Below are 24,583 nucleotides of genomic sequence, written 5' to 3' on the forward strand. Positions count from 1 at the left end.
ATGGAAACAACCATCTGAGCAAGGATTAAGTGAGGCTTTCTCTACTTTTTGCAAATAGCTATCTCTTTTATGTTTTAGAACTAGTGATTCATGAATAGTATTAGATAAAGAGTGCAGAAGGTTGGGGATAAGATTAGATTGTATCTGTGACATATTTTGACTGTGATTTGATATCTGGAGTTCTTAAATGTGCTCACAAAATGTCACAAATAAAACTGTTACAAGAAATTTGACATTTAATATCTTTACTTAAAGAATAGACACACAAATGCAGCAGTATTGGAACAATGTGGTTCCAGCATTATGAAATAACTCCATGGACAGGGTGTATTTGCAGGTTTTATTTTTTTAATCATGGTTATAATGCAAATATGAGTGATATAGAGCTGACAGTATGTCCACAGCCTGTAAATGGGAGACAATCCATATTTAGTATTTTTAAACCTCTATTTCTATTATTGTGTGCCAAAGAAATATAACTTAGTGCTTTCAGTGATAGCTCAGTGTTATCTTGTCTATCTTCTCTATCACTGCAACTTGCTGTTTTTATAATATACCACTGGTTTGAAAAAAAGAAAAAAAAAACTCCTGTTACAGCTATTTTCAGTGACATGATAATGGCTCCTTTCACTGCTTTTAGTCCAATGTTTGTGCCTGTGTCTGACACACACTGACATCAGATTTCCCTTTTCTCCACCAAAACAGACAGCTATGTGTGCATGCTACTTCCTCTTGCAATATGAAGCTCTAAAACAGGCATTTCATAAGCATCTACTACTAAGATAGGCTGCAAAAGGATTGATTGTTTTTATAATGAATTACAGTAAATCGACTTAATTACTGCTAATCTTACCATTTATCATTAGGATAAAGTCTGATAATACAGGAAGCATGTTTGCTATGAGGAGTCACTTAGTTAAGTTGATCAGAGCATAGCGTTTATAGCATACATTTCTTTTTCAATTTGAAATATGATTTTACCTAAAGTATTACTATAAAGTACTGTTTGCCAATTAGTTTCTGCCCACAACCAATTCGAGATCTTCTTCTGCTTGCGAGTGGGGGCTGCGATGAATCACATTGGGATCATCGACGGGATCAATTTTGAAATCAATGGGTCTCAGCTTCATGATGCTGGTCTTCAGCGAGTACCACCATCCTCTCCAAGTGTACCAAATTACACCATCATCTGTTACAGAGCTGTAGTGCCCATTGGGATAGTACTTGCCATTGAGATGGGCTGAGTGACACCTAGGAAGAGTGAAAAAACAAGCATCTTTCAGTTGTTTTTGTACTATAATGGACAAGTGATGCATATTTTTCCATCTATGCACATTTTTTGATGGCTAAGCTGACCCTTACTTGTTAAACCACCAGCCTCCTTTGTCTTCCTTAGCACAGTTTCCATTGTAGTTATCGTTGTCCTGGTCGTAGGTGCTGAATTTAATGCCTTGGTGACTGGCCCATTCTGACACCCCAGCTTGATAGCTTCCAGACAAAGCATCTCCGGCTGTACCTAGATAGGCTCCAAAGCTAAGGCGGTAGTGATCCTGTAGTGGGATATAATAAGAGATGGTCAACTTGTATAAGCTTTAAAATAAAAGCTAAAGTACAAGTGGTTGAATTGAGTTCTCTGTAGGGAAATGCTGCTCCTCTATCAAAAGGAGCCCGCTGAGGTGGTTTAAGCATCCACTGCACCACCCTTTGGAGGATTTTCAGGTACACCCAACTGGGAAGAGTCCCAGGGGAAGACCTAGAACCCAGCGGAGAGTCCCTCCATCCATCCATTTTTTTTCTCTTTATCCGGGGGGGGGGGGCTTGTCCAAGGACCATGGCCTCAGACTTGGGAGTGCTAATTCTCAAACCTGCATTTTCACACTCAGCTGCGAACCATTCCAGTGCGAGTTGGAGGCCACCACCTGATGAAGCTAGCAGGACTATATAATCCTCAAAAAGCAGAGGTGAGATTCTGAGGCCACCATGGCAGAAGCCTTACACCACTTGGCTATGCCTAGAAACACATGGATGGGCAATCTCCCATGCATACTAGAATATCCAAGGATTAAGAGCTGGTTCAGCGTTCCCCAACCAAGAGAAAAACTGCATTGTTCCTTTTGAATCTGAGGTTCAACTAATAGACAAATTCTCTTTTCCAGCACCCTAGCATAGACCATCCCAGGGAGCCTGAGGAGTGTGATCCTCCTATAGCTGGAGCACACTGACTGCAGTCCTCCTTTTTGAAGATGGGAACCACCACCCCAATCTGCCAGTCCACAGGCACTGCCCCAGATCTCCATGCAACGTTACAGAGGCATGTCAACCAAGACAGACCTACAACATCCAGAGCCTTCAGGAACTCAGTGAAAATCTCATCCACCTCAGGGCCCTCCCACCAAGCACCATGCACTGACCTCACTCCTAGTGGGCAAGTCATCCCCCTTGACCCCAGGCTCTGCTTCCTCTACAGAAGGTGTGTCAGTGGGATTAAGGAGGTCCTGGAAGAATTCCTTCCACCGGCCGACTATATCCTCAGTTGAAGTCAGCGGCGCCCTGGCTACACTATACACCGTTTGAGCTCTGCCTGCTCTGCCATCAGCAGCTAACTAAGATCAATAGGACTTTTTCTTCAGCTTGATGGCTCCCTTCACCTTCGGTGTCCACCATTTAGTTTGCCACCATGGCAGGTATCAACCACTCTCTTCACCTGAGAAGATCCCCCAAGAAGAACAGGAAAGTGTTGCTAGGTAGTGGCACATCTGGAATACCCTGCTTAGCATGCTGCCATTATCACCCAACAACAGATAAGTAGAAGATGATGGATGGATGGACAAAGCTCAAGGCAGCGAATGGATCAGCCCAGAATTATTTTCTAACTCCCAGGTAACTATCTATACATCCATAAAGTCTTTTATTTTACACTTCTGATTGTAGCGTCATATTTCTGTTCTATCTCTGCCAATAAGCGTGAAGCCTTTAAGAATGTTATAATCACACAGAAAGAAGACAAGAAATTCTAAATAACTCATTAGACACATGCATGAGATTTAGGGTTTCCTTCCCCAGTAAAAATCAAATACATTTACCCCCCCAAAAATCACTATGAAGTCCACTATCTATTATTTTAGTGGCCACCTAGCATCAATACCTTTTCATCAGCTACTCTGAAGTTCTTGTACTCAGCATAGCGTTGGTTACCATCAAAGTCTTCCAAGTTGATCCTCAGAGTATAATTCCCTGGAACAGAATAAACGTAATAAAATGACTTAAACTGTATTTAAAAAGTTGACCCTTACAAACACAAGAAGGATCTGTAACAGTAATAGCTTCTTTTGTGTACCACTTATTTTTATACATCCAGAATCTCTTTAAAATGATATCACATCTCACACAGAACCTGTAAGCAAGGGACAAAAGAGTTTTTGTACTCAAAACTTTCAGGTTTCTGTTTGAAGTCTGCTTGTATTCCAAGTTTTATTGACCAACCACATTTGAGCTCTCCATGTGGAGAACAAAAGCAGAATTGCATTTGTGGAAATGTAACCTTGAAATCTGCCTGTTGTGGTGACATTTTAGCTTTGCTAATTTTTCTGCATACATAAACAGTGACTGATAGACATAGCTCTAGCTAGTTGTCTGCCAGGGCTCATATTTCCACTAATTTGATTCACTGAACTGGACCACCCAATTTTCATTCTTATTATTCTTGCTTACTTAGTACCAATTAGGAGAAATGTGTGTTTGCATGTTGCACCTGTACAATTTACAAATTCATTTTGCTAACCATTTTGCTTGCCAGCTGATAACTTAGTGCTCCACCCTCTTGTCCAAATATGGTAGCTCCTGGCTCCAAAAAGGTAATATGGTGGGGTCCAAAACCTACAGCTACTCCCCAGAAGCTCCAGGAAACTATTGCCCACAAGTCATCTTATACAGAACAAGAGCAGTGTAATGTTCTACCATGAGCTGCTTTGCATGTTCTACTTGATAATATATGAATAACAATTATTGCACCCTTAAACAGTAAGGAAAATATTTTTCATTACTAATACAGACCTTGTTCAGTGATGTAATGCAGGTTGTCATTTCCTATCCAAAATTCTGCATCCATGTCTCCAAAACCATCCTTGTACTCTTCCCATGACCTGATAGATAGATAGATATTTTTAAATTGAAATAATTTCTTAAAAATCTTCCTGTTAGATCTCAGACACACCTATTAAACGTCTGTGCTCCGTTGATCCGTCTCTGTATGACCGTCCAACCACCTCCATCACTCATATCACAGTACACTTGGACTGGAGACAGGCTGCCACTGGCTTTGATTCTGTATAAACCACTGGATTTGTAGCCAGCACTGAAGAGCTGGGAGCAGTCTGACACATACACCAACAAATTTAAATATGCGGAGACACACTTTGTATGTAACACATAATCTGGTTTGTGTTTCTGCAGCAGGTGATTTGAAGCAAGAGATTTTTAGTCCAGTCCTGAGGGTGTGGCCCTGACCTGCATACTGTGTGTCCTGGCTCTGGACGGCTCTGGCTTTGTTCATGTTGCGAGGCTGGTTCAGGAGCTGTAATCTGTGTAGGAGGAGCTCTTGTTTCTGAAGCTGGCCCTTCAGAAGTTTCTCCTGCTCCTGCAGACGAGCCACCTCCTCACGGCAACTGTCTGACGCCTACACACACACACAATTGTATCGCTATAATTGTGAGAATTATCATTAATTTCCATTCCCTCCATCTTACATGTGCATAGATTGAAACACGGTGTATAACAAAAATGAATAAAACCCTGTAACATAGCACTAAAACTTTTATTTAAATTAAAAAAGTATCATCTTTCGGTAAAATGCAGCATTTAAATTGTTTTCAGTTTTTGCAGGTTGAGTAAGTATGATTTTGAAATCTGATAAAGCGCATAAATAAAACTCTTCTACTTTTATTCTTACCTTGAATTCAAGTTCTAACTGTAGAATTTAAACTCAGTCATTTTGGGAAACATAGGCTACACTTACATTTTAATCTGCTCTAACTGAGCACTCAGCCCATCTCTAATACAAGTTGTGTTCACCCAGCCATATAAGTGTACAGTACATTTATTCTCTGCCTAAGCACTTTGTCTAACATTGACACATACACTCACTCATGGTTCACTATCTTGCCTGTGTAGACTACAAACTTACCAGTTGGTAGACAGCATGTTCTGCCTCCTGACTCGATAACTTTCATTTCTATCTGATGTTATATGTTAGGTCATGAAGAAAAATGAACTAAATACAGCTTAGAATTCAATTCAAATTAAGCAATATTATCAGTCTGCCTGGTAAATTATTCGCATAGAAGAAGATCAGATCTATGTACTTACACACAGAGATTGCATATAAGCCGTCACTGTGAGCAGCAGCAACAGAGAGCCTCTCATCCTCTTCTTGTTTGGATATCACAACACTAAAAAGCTAGAAGTCAGGAGAAAAGGAGTATTTAGATTCTTCCAGTGTGGTTTTATCGCTTTGATTTTTTTTCCCCCCACATCTGGAGAAAAACCACAAGTGTGGCCAAGAAGAAGAACATGACCAAATACCTGATTCTCTACAGTGAAAAAAATATGCAGGGAACATCCAGAACAGATGTCCACTTCCCAAAATCCAATCCAGCCACGGTTTCGGGAAAACACCATAAAACGAGAGAACGGATTTTTAAAATTGAACTTTAAGAGAAGGAGATTTTGATAATGGGTTTTAAATTCAAAGTGTGCCCGCTTATCTGTGCTGCATTCTTTGTGAGTGTCATTAAAGACTCGAGTAGTCATTTTGTTGATGGGCAAGTGTTGTGCCATTTTAAATAAATGTTGCCAGCAGCTAAATGCCACTGAAGGTCACTTCTAACAGGATTATGAAGAGCAGAAGATATTTTATGTCAAAGCATTACAAAGAGACTCGACTGCATAAAGTGGCTTTTACTGATTTCACACTATTCAAAGGGAGGAAGTGGCAAGTTTTCTTTGTTTAATTTGCCTCAATAAAAGCCATTTTAATAACATAACATTGACGGCTTTAGACAGTGATGCTGTAGGAGGATGTAATATCTGGCATTTGGCTTTTCAAAAGACTTTGACATATTGTTATTGGCTCACGGCAATCATGAGGAGGTTTTTGGTGTGGCACCCTCTTTGCGGCTGATTACACTTATCAACAGACAGCAACCAACTGGAGAATACTCGTTTTCTCCCTCATGACCGGTGGTTGTAACACATCCAAAAAGACACACAACTCTCAAGCAATGTGATCATGACATCATGTGAGTAAAATAGGCATTCACATTTTCTAACTATTGAGTAAAACTAAAACTGAATGATAGGTCAGCTTAATTGTGTTGTTTAGAAAATGTTGTAACCTTTTGATTTAGAAGGTGGCTGTTACCGTTGTTTGCGCTAAGCTAAGCGCTGCAGCGACAGCATATTTATTATGGACAGACAGATATTTTATTCTTCTCACGTAATTTCTAGCAAGAACACAATTATTTCAAATATGTAAAATTTTTCCTTTAAGACAAATAGCAAAATGGCTTTTTTTTTTTCAACTTTAAAAGATCAACATTAAAAAAAAAAATCCTCTCGTGTCATATTGAGGTTTTTATTTGTTTTATATGACTGAAGTTAATAGTTCCAACAACAGATATACAGTACCTCATGGTGGAACCAGTATTGTGCACAACAAACTAACAGACTGGATATGATGAGACAATATAGCATCAAAATACATAATTACTATAATAATGTAGCATTTCATCAACATGCCATCTTTTATGTCCAGTTGGTTGTGGGTTGTGGATCAAGTGTGTCCCAGTGTATCCTACAGATGACTGGGATGTGGTGAATTTGTAGGGGGATTAACACTTGAGTGTCTTTGAGGTGTTCCTCTGTTTAATTCCTGAGCAGATTTTGTGGCGTGGTGAAATGCATAATCCTGCAATGGTATGGCTGATCCACATGAATGCCAGGACCCAGTATGTGGCTTCCATACTATAATACACACAGTGGGAACCTTTAAAGGTATTTATTGTAGTTTGAAAGATCAAACCTAACTGCACTGGTTACGTTAATGTTTTTAGTTTGACTAAGTAAGGAAATGCTGTGCTTGTATTCACTCAGTCCTTAGTCTTTCTTCTCAGCAAGCTCTTGTGAGTTCGCAGGGTTTCCTCTTGTAAGGTTGATCCTAGACACACACAAACACAAAAAGTTTATTAACTTCAGTTAAAGACATAAATTAAGAGACACGGTGTATGCGTACTTGTAATTCGTGCTTTCAACAATTAAAAATCTGGTTTTAATGATGTTCATGACCATTTGTGATTTTTTTTGAAGGGACGGGGGTTACATGTAGTTTACAGTGCTCAACTGTAGTGACTTATTTTAAAGCTACATTTCTATAATTGCTACTAACTATGTTAATGCTGCAACAGTAAATTAAAACAATAAGAATGTGGTATATGAAATATGCTACAAATACTGTAAATTACTGTACATTAAATTTACAGTTACTGTAAATAGAATTATAGAAAATGACTGTAAAATCCAGTTATAACAACTTTACTGTAAATGTAATTACAGCAGGATGTAAACATTTTTCACAGTAAAGTTACTGTAAACACTTTTTACAGTAAGTTACCGGCTGCCGCTAAATCTTTGAGACGACTGCGTCCTAAATTTTGTTGAAATCCAAATTAAATTATCACTGTGTGGGTCCAACAAAAGAGGCAACAAGTAGGAAACTGTAAATAGCTTTGCCCAGTTGATATCATGGCCAGAAACATGTGTTGCATTAAATATGAACAAAACCTAAAATTAGCACTTTCCAAACACTTTAGCGAAGAGTTCAGCTAATACTTTACGTATCTGTTAATTGCATATTTTAAATTTCATGTTATATTCCTGATGTTGCGCTCAGGTAAAAATAAAAAATTACCTTCATCTGTCGATTTTCTCGGCAGTGAAACCTCAGGATCATCTGGTTGAGGATCATCACTCTTCTTATAGTAATACGGTTGATCTGGGGGGCCGAACCTCTGTAAGCAAACACACCACGCAGTTAAGTAGTTTTTTGTTTAGCTTGATTTGGGGGTTTTTGGAGCTGTCCTATTTGTCTGGACAACCAAAACACTCTCGAGTATAACATACCTTGTCTGGCCACATGAAGCTTATGAAGAGAATGACGGGGAGTCCAACAGCAAAGACATAGACGCTCCAGAGCCAGGGACGCTGGAAGGTGGCCAGGATGAGGGTCTCAATGATACCTGGCTAGAACGCACGTACACAGACACTGTATGTCATTATAACATAACTGCAAATAATGATGCATAAATTGAAATTTAATTTAAAATAAAAAGATCAAAACCACACAATTATTATGACTGCAAAATGATCATGTGACTCTTAAATGTAAAGAAGAATTAGAAGACAGGATAAAAAGGAAAAATACTGGATTTCAAAATGTGAAAGCATTATTCAGGATCACAAATGCTGCAGGAAAAATGCCTTACTGTGAGCAATTTTTATACCATGCATTTATACATCCGAGCACTAGGTGGTGTGTAAGTAGTGTAGATGCACGGACTACAGACTAAAACTACTAAGGTAGCTGTTGACAGTCCTCATGCTCTCAGCATTATATCAACACCAATCTGTAATGGTGGTTAAGCTTATGATGGTTAAGCTTGGCTTAAAGATAGCAAAATAAGTCACAGTAATAAGTGGTTGTTCAGAACAACACACTGTGTATGACTCCATATGTTAAATACAAAAAAATAAATAAATGCTATGAAACTCTTACCTTTTCTGCAGCAGAAGCTGGTGTCACATCTGCTGCCAGCATCACACACAGCAGCACAAAGCTCACGTCCATCTCTAAAACACGAGCTGATGTACACACACACACACACACATGCAGTGAGTTCTGAATCTCTTTAAACCCTTTCAGGGGTTTTTTTTTTTTACAGTTTATTGTGTGTTTCAATCTCCTTTTAAAATAAATTCATATTTTTTTCTGCTCAATCTCTGCACAACACTCAGAGCCAAAATAGATTTTGCAGTATTTCATCAATTTATTAAAAAATAAAAGACTGGAATCTCCCATTTGCTGTATATAGAATTCAGACCATATAGTTGAAGTGACTTTTAATAGCAATGACATCCTCAAGTCTTCTTGGGAATGATTCTCCAGAACTGGGACAGTTTTTTTCAGGTCTCTTAAGCAATGCTCCACTGGGTTCAGGTCCTGACTGCAGGAGTTGTTCCAGAGCCATCCCTTTGATTGATTGATTTTTAGCCTTTAAAGCATATAGCAATAGGACAGTGGAGAGAAAACAGGAAAGCTGGTAGAAAGACACACAATAAATGGCCTCAGGGCAGATTTGAACCCAGGATTCTGCATTAGCCTTACAGCATATGGGTCACCTGCTCCATCCGGCACCCCGTTCCTTTGCTTTCTTGGTGGAAAAGCTTTTCACTCTAATTAGTGAGTGTTTTTAAAGAAAAACATCTTCACAGCATGATGCTGTCACCACAGTGTTTTGATTAACTGGATGACGTTAATGTGGTGATGCTCAGAGCTTGGTTTCCTCTAAATGTGCCATTAGGAATTGTGGCCAAATATTGGCTTCATCAGACTGCAGGATGTTACTTCTTACGGTCTCAGAGTCTTTGAGGTGTCTTTTGGAAAACTCCCATCAGGCTGTGCATTAGTGACAGATGGTATCCCTCTGGCTGGATGGCCACTGTGTCATAAAAGTCTGACTGATGTTGTGCTGCACTGATGACTTCTCTTCTCTAACAAAGGGATTTCAGTATTGATTCATAGTTTCCGCTGGGCTCATGGTTGCCTGTCTGGTCAAGGTTATTCCCTAATTACCCTTGAATGAACGGCCTCATCTAAGAAGTCTTCTTCCATTTTTGAGTCTCATAACAAGCATCTGAATATTTAAAATGCAATGTTTCAGACTTTTAATCCTAATTAATAATAAAACACAACAAAAACCTCTGTCTTTGTGGAGAATCGTGTGTGGGTTGGTAAGATAAAAATAAACTGAACCCTTTTTGACAAGTATAAACACATTTTCATCCACTGCCAAACTGTCTGCAGTTTTTACAGGATACTGGAAGTGTACACGTGCACACACTAAACATTCTTAGGTTAAAAACCACACTCAAAGATTCTGAAAGAGGAGAAAACATGTTTTCTACTGCAACCATTTATTCTGTGGCTACAATGATCAGATAGAAGCAGTAAGATAAAAGGGCAAAGCAAAAGAGGAGAAAGGACATGAAATCAGATACAGGTGAGGAAAAGCAGACACAAGAGAGATGAAGATTAAAAATGGAAGGTAAAAAGAACAACAAAAAGAAGCAAACTGAATGTTTTTACCTGTTTTTCAGCGTTCCTGGAGAGCCTTTAAAAGTCACTTCCTCAAATCCTTGTAGTGTTGGACTTTGCTCTAAAATCACTTGCTGACATGACTGCAGTTATACAGTTACCACGTTATAATGGGTACAACACTGTTATTAACATGCAAGCATGCGCGCGCGCACACACACACACACACACACACACACACACACACACACACACACACACACACACACACACACCTGTCCTGTTGCCCTTCTCCTAACTGCACGACCACGATGATGGAGGACAGTCACTCGTGGGAGAGATTGATTGAGCGATTGATTTTGAGATTGGTCTAAACTATAAACTCAAAATAAAAGCGCAAGCTCTGTGTGTGTGTGTGCAACACACACATTCATCCATCTTTATTTGGAAATAGAACCTGATATCATGATATTCGGCCATAACGTGTGTGCCTCAAACAATGCAAAGAGGCTACAGATCGCTCAGTTTTGTGCATGTGTGCATGCGTGTGTGTAATTACAAGCATTGCACTTCTCCAGGAGAGGGCGCTGTAATTGAGGCTTCGAGTAATGAACCCATTTTCGAAACAACTGTTTCAAGTGGTTCAGTGCTTCACAAAAGCTTCATTTTCTCAACACTAATATATATATATATATATATATATATATATATATATATATATATATATATATATATATATATATATATATATATATATAAGTATGTTTAGTGTGTGCAGCGTATGAGTTAGTGGACATGTATGTGTAAATCTGAATGAATATTTCAACCCCAAACCAAACTGAAACAAAAGACAAAAGGAGTTTACCTGGAGGAGCAGAGAGAGATGATGGTTAGCAGAGCCCTGTTTAAATTACTGAGCCCAGGTGGCTCCAATTACTCAAGGCCCACCTCTGACCTGCAGGAGGCACCCCCCCCCGCAGGTCAGAGGGAGGGCCGTGACATTTAACTCACAAACGGGCAGCTTAAAGCAGATAACCCTTAGTTAGCTGGAGAGGGAAGGACGACTCACTAATTTAGAAGATGCTCATTTAGCCTGGAAAAAGAGTTTGCTGCTCTATAGAAAAGCCCTCCGTAAAGCTAGGATCTCTTACTGTTCATCATTAATTGAAGAAAATAAGAACAACCCCAGTCTCTAGAACTTGAAAAAAGGCGACTGGACTTGTTACTTGAAGGCTTTTCACCTCTCATCCGAAAGGCTTCTTCAGTTCTCAAACCAAATGGTGGAGAGACCCAGGTATTTACACCCCAGTGGGCGTAGTCCCCTGGAGGTGGTTATGACCCTCTATTGTTCATGTGCATAATCACATGTGCCAAGGTGTGAAAGGAGGCGTGGGTCATTATAATCAGCGGTTTCAGATGAAACCTCCGGGTACTCCGGTTTCCTCCCACAGTCCAAAGACATGATAGATCACTCTAAATTACGCATAGGTGTGAATGTGAGTGTGAATGGTTGTCTGTTTCTATGTGATGGCCCTGCAACAGGGTGGTGACCTGTACAGGGTACCCTGCCTCTTGCCCTATGACAGCTGGGATAGGCTCCAGCGACCCTGAACAGGATAAGCAGAAGAGAATGGATGGATCCTTTGTTTCATGTGACCTATTGAGGTTACTGGAACAAAGTTGTGAATGGGGGTTGAGATGTCTGGGAAGGGAACAGGACTGTAAGCATAATCACCTCCTCTGTTCAATGATGGTTGTTCACAGTGGACATAGATGCTTCTTTTTTCAAGCTCCAGAGACTACTATAGCCTGGATGACTGAGAACCTACACAGACAAGAACAACCCCAGGTTTCTTTTCAGCACTGTAGCCAGGCTGACAAAGCGTCAGAACTCTGTAGAGCCAAGTATTCCTTTCACTTTAACTAGTAATGACTTCATGGATTTCTTCACAAATAAAATTTTAACCATTAGAGAAAAAATTTTTCATAACCACTTTAAAGACTTATCTTCATGTTCGGCTGCTTTCAGCACTGCTGATATTTGTTTAGACTCTCTCGCTCCAGTTGATCTTTCAGAGTTAACTTCAATATTTACTTCCTCCAAACCATTAACATTTTTATTAGACCCCATTCCTACTAGACTGCTCAAAGAAGTCCTTCCATTTATTGATCCTTCAGTCTTAAATATGATCAATCTGTCTTTATTAGTTGGCTATGTACCACAGGCTTTTAAGGTGGAGGTTCCTATGATGCACTGTTTCGTCTCACTCACCTCTTTTCACTCTGATTATACCCCACGCTGCATCTAATCATTATTAATCTCTGGCTCTCTTACACAGCATGTCTTTTGTCCTGTCTCTCTTCCTTCAGCCCCAACCAGTCACAGCAATGACTGCCCCTCCCTGAGCCTGGTTCTGCTGGAGTTTTCTTCCTGTTAGAAGGGAGTTTTTCCTTCACACTGTCAACAAGTGCTTGCTAATAGGGGGTTATTTTGACTGTTGGGTTTTCTCTGTAATTATTGTAGGATCTTTGCCTTACAAAATAAAGTGCATTGAGGCCACTGTTGTTGTGATTTGGCACTACAGAAATAAAATTGAATTGAATTAATGAATGGTCCAGAATCTCTATAACTTCTCTATAGGCTCCTCTTGTTAATGTTTGTCTTTTTATCTTATTTATTCATTCATTTCTATTATTGTCCACACAATGACTGCCAGGCCTCACTGTTGCCAACTCCTCAGTAAGGAAAGTAGCTATTAGCTGCCCTAAAAGTCGCTAGAAGTCGGTATGTGACGTCATCACCTAATGTGCATAATTGGTTATTTGCATGTAGTTGCAATCAGGTTGTAGGAGAGAGGAAACATCTTTGGAGAGAGACAAAAAGTGAAGAAAAACATCCTAAATATGTTTAGAACTGCTAGGGCTGGGCGATATGGACCAAAATAATATCTCGAAATGTTTTTACCTGAATGGCGACATACAAAATATATCTTGATATTTTTTCTTCCGAAAGGTATAAACAAAAAGGCACTTCAGAGTCAAAGCTGCATGTCCCAAATGTCACGCAGACACTTTTATTAACATTCAGCTGTAGATGTACATGAGAAATTGCTCAAAAATACACCACTGGCATATTTAAATAATAATGCTCCTCAAATTAAATTAAAACTTTTTTCCCTCCATAGCAAAAGACTCGCAGCTGTGCTATTAAAATGGAAACAGAAAAGATACAGAGCAAAAACAGCAAAAGGCTGATTATTCTTTACAAAGCCAGTCTGCAGTGAAGTAGACTTCACCAAAGTGCTTCCTCCTGTTTAAGGTAACAAACATGTAAACAGACCGAATGAACAAACTTCCATCCTTCAGTCAGCAGGATTTTACCCAGATCAGTAAATCCAGACATATGCGCTGACCTATAACAGCTCACCCGCTCAATGCAGCGACGTATCCACCGGCTGCATCACTTTTTTTTTTTTTTTTTTTTAATTCATTCAGAAAAAAGCAAGAACACAAACATTCTGTTCATTTACATCACCGGCTGCATCACGAGGACACGAACAGACCCACTTCCGCTATTAAAGTCACGTGACTTGTGGTACATACCAACAGCCAGATACTCTTGGGGGTCCGGGCGATGCCAAAGCGTCTGAACGGACGCAGAACGAAGGCTGTATGTACACAAAACACGGCAATAGCGGAGGATTTCAGGTTAACAAAAAAAACTCTCCAAAAGTAGCCGACGTCACCGGGAAAACTCGCTAAATTTGTCGCTTGGCGCTTTTTGAAAAAAGAGTTGCTGGGGGAAGGGGTGGGTCTGAACACCCGCTAAATCTAGCGACAAAGTAGCTAACTTGGCAACACTGCAAGGTGGGTGGGGCTCCATTCTCAGTGGGCGGGGCATGGAATGTTTTCGTAGGCTGGGCCTGTTCCATCAAAGGAAATATCTTACATCAAAACATTAGACGGCCAACACATTCCGAGAAACCCTATACGTACAGGGCAGCCTGCATACTGAACACACACTTTGCAAATATTAATTTTGTTCTTCTACAGACAAAATCAGAGATTATCTGATTCTTATACTACACCAGATATCACACGTTTGAGTTTCTCATTAAAATGTCAAACATGAGCAACCAGCACAAAAAACCTGAATTGTTGTATATTATGCAACAAAGTATAGTTGATCGCAGCAAGATTCAGAAAGGCGTTCATGACGTTATTTCTGAAAACAACCAATTAAGGGAGCGAGCCCAAAGAGCCAGACAGCGCATCAAAAAGCAGGTCAAAAGGGCAGACATGCAAACTAAGCCGGACCAATATGAGATTCAAGTGGTAAAGCTAAATGATGAAACAGCCACAAATAAAGAGCAGAACAACAAGCTGACCTCACTGCAAAAACCATTTCTGGAAGAGTACCTGCTGGAAAAGAAGAATATGCAGGTTAGACAGTCAGACACGGACAAAGATATAAATATAAAGAAGCTCCTGAAACAGAAAGATAAAAAAGAAAATAAACTGCTGAAAGCCAAAGAGAAAGAATTAGAGAAGCAGATGAAAAAACGAGAAGTTGAAGAAAGGAAAATTCAAGAGAAAGAAAAGACAAGGCAGAAAAGAAAGGAAAAAGAGGCAGAGAAGATGAAAACGCAGGAGCAGAATGAGGACCAACCACGTAGCACCTGGTGGTGGTTGTGGTGGTGCTGCCTCTTCTGCCCAGTTCTGCCTGAGGATTAGCCTCCTCTTCCTCCCTCTCTAACTTCCCTTCTATTTCCCTCCCTTGCTCCCTTCCCTTAGCCTCAGTGCCTACCAGAGTTCTAAATTAACACCCGCCAACCCGCCAAATGCGGGTAAAAAATCATTTTGGCGGGTCTTAATAAAAACTTGCTAGCCAATTTTACCAGTGATGCAAGAGGCATTACATGCATGATACATCAGGCTCCGTTCTCGGTCGTTTATCCCCTGGCAGTACTTCCTACATTTCCCATGAACACTATATGCCTTAACGCTATGTCATGACATTACACGCCTATTGGCTGCGCGCAGTTTGTAGTGAAAATAGCGCGAGAACCATGGAAATGAACGCTAACGCCACTGAACAGACTTCAGAGAGCAAGACAGAGAGCAACTCAAGGTAGAAGCGAAGTAAACTGGGCCAGAACTAAACAGAGAGCACACTGAAAGAGGAGGGAGTTAATGTTAGCTGAGTAAAAACTTTTAACCTAAATGCGGCGGTGGTTGGGAGAAGAGGAGCGAGAAGAGGCAGGTGATGATGAGGACAGGCCTAACTTTGTGCGCAAACGTGCAGCAAAAAATGAGAGTAGCTCAGATTCTGATGCCGCTTCTGTAGAAGTTGAGCTGTGAAGACGTGGTTCAAATAATATGTATACATAGAAAGATAGATAGATTGATCCCAAACCTGTTTGCACTTTCTGTGTATATTTTATGGTATGTGTTGTGTTTTTCATGCTAACAATGTTAATAAAATTATCAAATGCATTCAGTGGCACTCATTTCTCTTATTTTTACCGCATAAAATTTGGCTAGTGGAAATTCTGACTGGCCGGTAACTTTAGAGAGTTACCAGCCACATTGGCTGGTGATCAAAAAAGTTAATTTAGAACCCTGGTGCCTACCCCCTCACTCTATACACTCCTTCCTCTCTATCCTCACCTTTCTTTTCTTTCACCCCCCAGCCGGTCACAGCAGATGGCCGCCCTCCCTGAGCCTGGTTCTGCTGGAGGTTTCCTCCTTTTAGAAGGGAGTTTTTCCTCCCCACTGTCACCTAGTGCTTGCTCACAGGGGATCATATTCTGATTGCTGGGATCTTACTGTTTCCTCTCCTTTTTCTCTCCTACTCTCCCTCATTTTTTCTACTTTTATCTTTAAATAAACTCTTAAACTATATTTTTGCATCCCTGCATGTGATTATTTAGAATTCTCAAAATACTTCCACAACTCTATTAAGTCTGGTTAAATTACATATCAGTGATATTTAAGAAAAAAAAAGAGTTTTCCAATAAATATTACCATTGATCAATGTCATATTTACACATATGGTAAGCAATTGTACAGAACCTGGGAGATGAAGAATTTGATTAGCATTTTAAAACGTAAATCTTTGTAAATGGTGTCTGTTGAATAGGTTGAGTTACAATGAAAAAACACATTTTGACCAATGGCGTCAAAAGAAACGTCATGATGATGTCGGGTTACTTCATTTAAAAGAGAATGCCACCGTATCCCTCAGTACCAAATTTCATCATCGACTGAAGGCTGTCAGGGAGCTTTTAGGACAGCCTGATAATACTGTATTACCACAGTCTAGTTGAGAAGTAATAAATGTGTGAATTAGCTTTTCAGCATCACTCTGAGATACGATGTTTCTAATTTTTAGAAATATTGCACAAATGCAAAAAAGCAGTCCTACTATTTGTATAATATGTGCATTGAAGGACATGTCCTGGTCAAAAATGACTCCAAGATTTCTCACAGTGTAACTGAAGGCCAAAGTAATGCCATCCAGAGTGTGGCTAAAGTGGCGGTTTCTGATATGGGCGATATGGGCAGCCGCCCAGGGCGGCTTTTCATCTAGGGCGGCATGACCGCCCCCCTATGGAGCTAAATTGGGGCCATAAAGTTTGTTCGAAAAAAAAAAATTTGAAACTGAAAAATTATTTTGAACCCGAAAAAAAAATTTAAACAGGAAAAAAAAGTTTTGCAATAAAAAAAAAATAGTTTGAACATGAAAAAAAGTTTTGCAACTGAAAAAAAAAGATGTGAAACTAAAAAAATATATTTCAAAACTACATTTCAGATTCAAGTTTTTTTTTTTTTCACTTTCAGATTTTTTTTTCGCAGTTTCAAATTTTTTTTTCGAGTTCAAACTTTTGGCCCTGTTTTGGCGTGGGGGGCGGAGCCTCAGATGACGGGGGTGTGGAATCATGACTGACAGCTCAGCACAGTGGCTGAACAACATGGTCCCAGCTGTTGCATCTAGATAATTATAAAATTATCTAGATATATAATTTTACAATAAAAGCTTCCTAAAAATCTACCAATGATGGTGAAAAGCAGCCAAAATTTTAACAACTCACCCAAAGCTGTGTATATTTAAATATATATCAAACCTGGTGCTATTAACATGAGTTTCAGTGGAGGTTTTGTTGTGTTGGGCTGGCAACTGTCAGTCAGATCTGACAACCCTGGGGATGGGCGGTGGTGATAACCTATTCTGCTTCAGTGCAATTTACAGCAGATGAAAAGGAAAAGGTCAAAGGTGCGCAGTTTAGGAAAAAGAGAAAAGAAGAAGAGGAGAAACAAGCAAAGATAAAGGTAAGCAGAAGCTGTGTAATATTTCAGTTTCTTCCATGTTTTTTCAGATAAAAATTTAAAAGAAATTCTGAGTGTGCCTGTGATGGTGGGGGGACCTTCTGTTAAAACCTGTCTGTCAGACCATGGCAGAAAGCTACATGCACCACACAGCAGGCGCTCATTACCCCCCAAGTAGAGTAGTGCGGTAGGCGCTTCTGCTTCAATCGCTATTGGGCTGGGGGGGGGGGGGGGGGGGGGGGGGGGGGGGGGTGCTCGCCCAGGCTAGGCGAGCCACTGTGTGGCTGAATACAAGAATTTCAGTGTATTACAAAATTGAGTACACCCCTCAGATTTCTGCAGATATTTAAGTATATCTTTTCATGGGACAACACTGACAAAATGACACTTTGACACAATGAAAAGTAGTCTGTGTGCAGACTAACTTATTATAAGTATATTTTATTTGATTCTAAATAATAATAATTTGACTGTCAAGTAGAATATGGCAACTTAATGTACAAGCAGTCTTCATAAATCATGAAAATACACTTTAGCATAAACAGTAGATCAGGCTTTTTTATGTTTTCTACTTGTCCTCTAAACTTTGCATACAGTTCAACAAACAATAGTCTAATATTTGTTATTACTATCAAAAAAATGTATAACAACGTATCAAGTAACGGGGTTGAACACACTGTAACAGGGTTGGATAAATGACAACATTTAATCAAGTTAAAATTGACTTTAATTCATTAAAACAAACAAGATTTAATGTAATATTTAACATTGTTTAAAAATACCATCACATTTAGATCGAACGGCTCTGTCTTGTGAGAAGGAAAAAAATGAAGGACAGCATAGACTGAATGCTGTATACAAAATCTGTTTCACTGGAATCAGTTTAACAATGTAATTACCGACATCACAACACAGTTACACTCTTAACTATAAATGTTAATATTAAAATAATTTTAAATGTGCTTGAATCTGCCATCTGTGCTATCAGCAGTAAAAAAAAGTACATTGTTGTCAGCTCTTAAAAATGGGAACTGAGAATTAACTAAAATCTGAACTAATAAGTTTGATGAATGAAAGTGAATGTGGATGGTTTCTTTTCTTATCTGATCTGTTGTTCCTATTTATGATTCTTTCATCCTTTAGTCAGACAGTCTGTCCCAGATCTCTTTCTGAATTTGCATGTGGAGTGAATCTCGTCCTGTTATGGGTTGAGGAGGCAGGATGAGCTCAAGAACATCATCGAATGGATACCACAGTACATCCTCTTGTAGAGGGCAAAAGAATCTGGTTTTGGTTATCCCAGCATGGTGCATGCATTTGACTTGAATGCTGGTTTCGTCTATGGAAAGGATTATTCCTGGATACAATGCTTTATCATAAGTGAGCACACACCACTCCCCTATTACCTCTGGGTCATTCCAATTGATTTGTTTCTGCCCTTGTGACGCAGTAGCTGGGAGTTCCCTGAGAAATCTGAAATGCTTTGTATTCCAGCATTCACATTCAAGCTTTCCATAGGTGGAACACATGCAGCTAACATCTCGCAATCTTATCTCCCCTCGAGCAAGAGTAACTACCTGAGGGATGTCCATGGTTCCAGGAACTGGTGGAATGGTGGACGGCATTCTTTGCAGTGCCAGCTCAACAGCTTCATCTTCAATATAAAACAATTTGATCGAACTATCCATCTCAGACAGGGCCTTGAAGAGCTCATAGGCATTGTTGATGTCCCGGCCATGGCTGATGAGGTTATCTGCTGATCTCTTTAAGGCAGCACCAACACCATCTGGTGTTCCTTTACCGTGACTGGACTCAAAAAAATTCCAGGTCCCTCTCAGTCCTTTCTTGTCAAACTCTGTACTGAAGAGAAAAAAGTTTCCTTTCTGCCTGTACTGTGTACTGGGCCCATCACTAAAAAAGTGCACAACAGACACCTTTGGGTGTGTGGTCTGCACATAGTCCAGTGCAGGTTTCAAATGTTCCCATATAGCAGCTGGACTCTCATGTCTGGATGGTGAAATGGAGGTAAAGCAGGTTGGTTCTTGAGCTCCACCAACATAGATGACCCCTGTGTGAATTGTGGCCTGTTGGTGGGATGATCCAACGTGCACTGACTGTATTTCAGTGCTGTACTTACAGGAAAAGTTGTCAGAGAAGTCAGTGTGGATAAGGCATTCATCATTGGCCACGCATCTGCGCAGTCCCTGATAGTAGGCATACTGTTGCCTGATGGTGAACATTTTGAGAAAAAGGGGCAGCCTGACTTAAGAACAGTCCAACCCTCAACCCCGTAACAATGATTCCCTGTAACAGTGGGGTTTGTTATGGGGTTGAATGTTACGGGGTTGAAGATTTCGGCTAAAAGTAGCCATAAGTCCACATTAGCTAGGGTATGAAGCAGCATATGGCACGAGGAAAACAAGAAATCAATATATTTTTCCAAGACAACTCTTTGCTTTTTCCCAAAAAATAATAAATATAATTTATGCATGTAACAGTGTTGAAAGGTTGAGCTTGACAATGTTAGTCTGTGGATAAAAACAATGAAATATAGGTAAGAAAGTATGCTAACACTTACCAGTCTTTACAGTGTGAGCGGGAAAAAGCCTTGAGTGACGTCACTTCCTGGGTGGTGAGGAAGTTGAGCTGAACCATTATTTTTAAAAAGGGGGGAATCGGTATGCTGTTACAGGGTTGAACAAAACTGGGGGATGTGATTAAAAAGTACAATTTTATAAATAAGTCATATATTTTTCTCATATTTCTTTTTTTTAGGTTAAAGAATACTGCCAAATCTTTATATTAGTAGAAATTACTTGCGGTTAGTGGCTATTTTTATTTGTTTTATATTCAGTGAAAGAATAATGTTGATCAGTGTGGACATGCTCATTTGCCTGACCTCTATATCTCAGCAATCCATAAAATTTTTTAAAACACAATTTAAAAAATTTTTTTCATGTGTTAGATTGTAAAGACACATGGATATTTCCATTTCTTGTTTTTAAATAAATGTTGTGTTTTACTTTATATGAAAATCTTTGAGGTAAACCTGGGAGACACAAAGTGCACCAAATTCAGAGAATGACCCACCTTTCTACAAAGTTATTTAAGTTAATGCGTTCATTCACATACAAATATGCACATATACACTGGGAAACTTTTAGGCACAAAAAAATAATCCTGTTTTCAAAATGTTAGAATGGCCAAATACGATCAAAAACAATTCACCAGTCTTACCTGTGAAAGGTAATCCCATGTGATCCCATTTCAACTGTAAAATGGTTCGGAAAAAAACATTTGCCACATCCAATATGGCGGCGATGTTGATGTACGAGTCAGCGCTCAATGCAGCATCTAGGTATATATGTCCATGGCCTAGAACCTCGGGTGAGTGAGTATGGGAAAAGGACCTGCAAACAGTGATGATTTTCTCTCTAATTAGATAAGATAAGATAGTGTTTTATTTGTCACATGCACAGTTATACACAGTACAATGCACAGTGAAATGTATTTTGTACCTGCAACCATATATACACACACATATAAATAAGAAGAAGAATAAAAATAAAAAAGTAATTCACACTATACACTATACTCTATATACTATACACTATACACACTTTTATAAATTATAATATTTACATTGTGCAATAATGGTCCAGTTAGGGCTCAGAGTTGAGCAGACGGATGGCTTGTGGGTAAAAACTCTTCTTCAACCTTTCAGTCTTAGCCCTCAGGCAGCGGTAACGCCGGCCTGATGGGAGCAGGGAGAAGAGAGAGTGTCCGGGGTGGCTGGGCTGTTTTAGGATCTTCATGGCCCTCAGCCTGCACTGCTTGGTGTAAATGTCCTGCAGGTTGGGGAGGGTGGTTCTGATGGTCCGTTCAGCTGAACGAACCACCCTTTTTAGGGCCATGAAGTCCTGCTTGGTGCAGTTTCCCATCCAGGTGGTGATGCTCCCACGCATGATGCTCTCGATGGTGCAGGTGTAAAAGTTCCTGAGCACCTTGAGTGGGAGCTTGAAGTCTCTCAGCCGCCTGAGGAGGTAGAGACGCTGTCTGGCCTTCTTCACAGTGATGTTTATGTGATGAGTCCAGGACAGGTCCTGTGAGATGGTCACTCCCAGGTATTTGAAAGTGTCCACTCTTTCCACCTCAGCACCACTGATGACAAGTGGATGGTAGTCCCTCTGCTGCTTCCTGCTGAAGTCCACGATCAGTTCCTTCGTTTTGCTGACGTTGAGCAGGAGGTGGTTCTCCTGGCACCAGTTCTCCAGGCGGGAGACCTCTCTCCTGTAGGCTGTCTCCTCATTGTGAGAGATTAGTCCCACAACAGCAGTGTCGTCAGCAAACTTGATGATGACGTTGGACTCTGACGTGGCCTCGCAGTCATGGGTGTACAGTGAGTACAGCAGAGGGCTGAGCACACAGCCTTGGGGGGATCCAGTGTTGAGGGTGAGGGAGGATGAGGTGAGGTGACCCACTCGTACCACCTGTGGTCTGCTGGTCAGGAAGCTGTGAACCCACCTGCACAGGGATGGGCCCAGGCCCAGGTCCAGCAGCTTAGAGACCAGCCTGGAGGGAACTATGGTGTTGAATGCTGAGCTGTAATCTACAAACAGCACTCTCACATAGTTCCCCTTACCGGTGTCTATGTGTGAAAGGGTCTTGTGGAGGAGGAAGGATATGGTGTCATCTGTGGATCTGTCTGGCCGGTATGCAAACTGTAGTGGGTCGAGGGTGGTGGGCAGTGAGGAGGTGATGAATGTCTTGATGAGTCTCTCAAAACACTTCATCACCACAGAGGTGAGTGCTATGGGCCTGAAGTCATTGGGGCTGCTGGGGTGTGGTTTCTTTGGGACAGGGACTATGATGGACTTTTTAAAGCAGGTGGGAATCACACACAGTTTCAGTGAGAGGTTGAATATCACTGTAAACACAGGTGCCAGCTGGTCAGCGCAGGTCTTAAGGACACGTCCACTAATACCGTCTGGTCCAGCCGCTTTCCTGGTGTTTACACGTCTAAACGCCCTCCTCACGTCGCGCTCCGTCACAGTGAGTGTCTCCGCCCCTCCGGCCGGGAGCGCAGCGGGCTGTCGGCTTCCCGACTCAAAGCGCGCAAAGAAGATGTTGAGTTCATCAGCCAGAGAAGCGTCGGCACTCACCGGGTGTGTGTGTGGTGCTTTGTAGTCCGTGATGGTGCGTAGTCCCTGCCACAGTCCCCTGGAGTCAGACTGTTGTAGTTGCTGTTCCAGTCTGCGGCCATAGCGATGTTTTGCCTCTTTCACCGCTCTGCGGATGTTGTATGATGCAACCTTGTAGTCCTCCATGTTCCCAGAGGCGAGGCCGGAGTTGTAGGCAACGGTGCGGGACCTCAGGGCGTCGCGGACAGATTTATCCACCCACGGCTTCTGGTTGGGAAAAGTCCTGATGGTCCTCCTAAGTGAAGTGTCTTCAACAACTTTCCCAATAAATCCCACGACAGTTTCCGTAAACTCCTCGATGTCTCCGCCCGCGCTGCTGCGAAACATGTCCCAGTCGGTTGAATCCAACGCACCTTGCAGAGCGGCCTCTGTTTGATCAGACCACCGTGTCACTTTTCTCACAGCAGGGGGTTCCTGCCTGAGCCGTTGTTTGTATTTCGGCATGAGAAGGACAGCGGTGTGGTCAGACTTCCCAAAAGGCGGAAGAGGCTTTGCTTTGTAGCCCTCTTTGAATGTAGAGTAGCAGTGGTCTAGGGTCCTCTCTCCTCTGGTGGGGCAGTCGATGTGTTGAATCAATTCCGGTATCACCTTTTTCAAGTTTGCACTGTTAAAGTCCCCGGCTACGATGAGAGCCGCATCACGCTGGTTAGCCTGATAGGTGGAAATTGCCTCATGTAGCTTGGATAGTGCAGTGTTTGTGTCCGCCTGAGGTGGAATATAGACGGCGCTGAAGATGACCGAAGTGAACTCGCGGGGCAGGTAGTGGGGACGGCATTTCAGGGTTAGGAGCTCCAGGTTAGGTGAACATGATTGTTTCAGAAGGACAACATTCCTACTGTCACACCAGTTGTTATTAATCATTAGGCACACACCTCCTCCTCTTGATTTTCCAGACTCACTCGTTCTGTCCGTGCGATGAACACTGAAGAACTCCGACGGCTGTACGGCGTGGTCCGGTATGAGGGGGGTCAGCCATGTCTCCGTGAGACAGATGATGTTGCAGTCCCTTATGTCCCTCTGAAACTGTATCCTGGCCCTGAGTTCGTCCAGCTTGTTATCCAGTGACTGGACATTAGCCAACAGGATGCTCGGCAGTGGCGTTTGGTGCACTCTGCGCCTCAGCCTCTCTCTTACGCCGGCTCTTTTCCCTCGGGGCCTTGTCCGTGACCTGGTCCGTCCTTTGTTTGAGCTGGCCCACTGGAAACGCTGGATCTCCTGAGGCCAAGTCGGGTCGGGAGAAAAAGGTGTCAGAATACAGCCAGAGTGCTGTATTCTGATATTAAAAAGAGTCTGTCTGTCATACGTGATATGACACAGAGCAGGCGGAATTATAAAGTCCAGAATTAGAGCTAAACCTAATATATACAAACAAAGCGTAGGAGCAGGTACGACGGCTGCTGACCTCACCGGCGCCATCTTGAAAAAAAAAAAAAAAAAAAAAAAAAAAAAAAAATTATTTTTGTAACTATTGTAGGGTCTTTACCTTACAATATAAAGCGCCTTGATACATCGGTGATTTGGCGCTATTTACAGTACCAGTCAAAATTTTGGACACACTCATGTGAGTGTGTCCAAAATTTTGACTGGTAAAGTAGATAAACTTGAACTGGCTCAAGCTATATCAAACAATTCCACACAGGTTTCCCCTCCATGACAACTGCATATTCCTGCATAAACAAGCACAAGC

General features: G+C 41.1%; 2 protein-coding genes across 2 annotated transcripts; both read right to left on the bottom strand.

Moving 5' to 3' along the window:
• Positions 1-330: 330 nt before the first annotated feature.
• Positions 331-5,499, bottom strand: fgl1 (fibrinogen-like 1). The gene is made up of 7 exons (XM_030739607.1): positions 5,365-5,499; positions 4,507-4,675; positions 4,214-4,373; positions 4,054-4,142; positions 3,146-3,234; positions 1,363-1,550; positions 331-1,251 (listed from the first exon to the last, which is right to left on the bottom strand). The coding sequence occupies exons 1-7, from the start codon at positions 5,419-5,421 to the stop codon at positions 1,014-1,016; spliced, it is 990 nt and encodes a 329-aa protein (XP_030595467.1). The 5' UTR covers positions 5,422-5,499; the 3' UTR covers positions 331-1,013.
• Positions 5,500-6,677: 1,178 nt separating this feature from the next.
• LOC115787468 (calnexin-like) lies at positions 6,678-10,551 on the bottom strand. The gene is made up of 5 exons (XM_030740194.1): positions 10,418-10,551; positions 8,828-8,913; positions 8,176-8,295; positions 7,964-8,063; positions 6,678-7,213 (listed from the first exon to the last, which is right to left on the bottom strand). Exons 2-5 carry the CDS (start codon positions 8,897-8,899, stop codon positions 7,146-7,148), a joined length of 360 nt encoding a protein of 119 aa, XP_030596054.1. The 5' UTR covers positions 8,900-8,913; positions 10,418-10,551; the 3' UTR covers positions 6,678-7,145.
• Positions 10,552-24,583: the final 14,032 nt, after the last annotated feature.

Source organism: Archocentrus centrarchus, chromosome 10, assembly GCF_007364275.1.
Source record: "Archocentrus centrarchus isolate MPI-CPG fArcCen1 chromosome 10, fArcCen1, whole genome shotgun sequence".
Classification (NCBI taxonomy): Eukaryota; Metazoa; Chordata; class Actinopteri; order Cichliformes; family Cichlidae; genus Archocentrus; species Archocentrus centrarchus.

Excerpts from the sequence above, each read along its gene's own strand:
- fgl1 (XM_030739607.1), bottom strand. The coding sequence starts at position 5,421 with ATGAGAGGCTCTCTGTTGCTGCTGCTCACAGTGACGGCTTATATGCAA. Across the intron at positions 4,143-4,213 it reads GGAGCACAGACGTTTAATAG|GTCATGGGAAGAGTACAAGG; the intron begins GTGTGTCTGAGA and ends TCTATCTATCAG. Across the intron at positions 1,551-3,145 it reads TCAGAGTAGCTGATGAAAAG|GATCACTACCGCCTTAGCTT; the intron begins GTATTGATGCTA and ends ATCCCACTACAG.
- LOC115787468 (XM_030740194.1), bottom strand. The coding sequence starts at position 8,899 with ATGGACGTGAGCTTTGTGCTGCTGTGTGTGATGCTGGCAGCAGATGTG. Across the intron at positions 8,296-8,827 it reads CAGCTTCTGCTGCAGAAAAG|CCAGGTATCATTGAGACCCT; the intron begins GTAAGAGTTTCA and ends CGTGCGTTCTAG. Across the intron at positions 8,064-8,175 it reads GCTTCATGTGGCCAGACAAG|AGGTTCGGCCCCCCAGATCA; the intron begins GTATGTTATACT and ends GTTTGCTTACAG.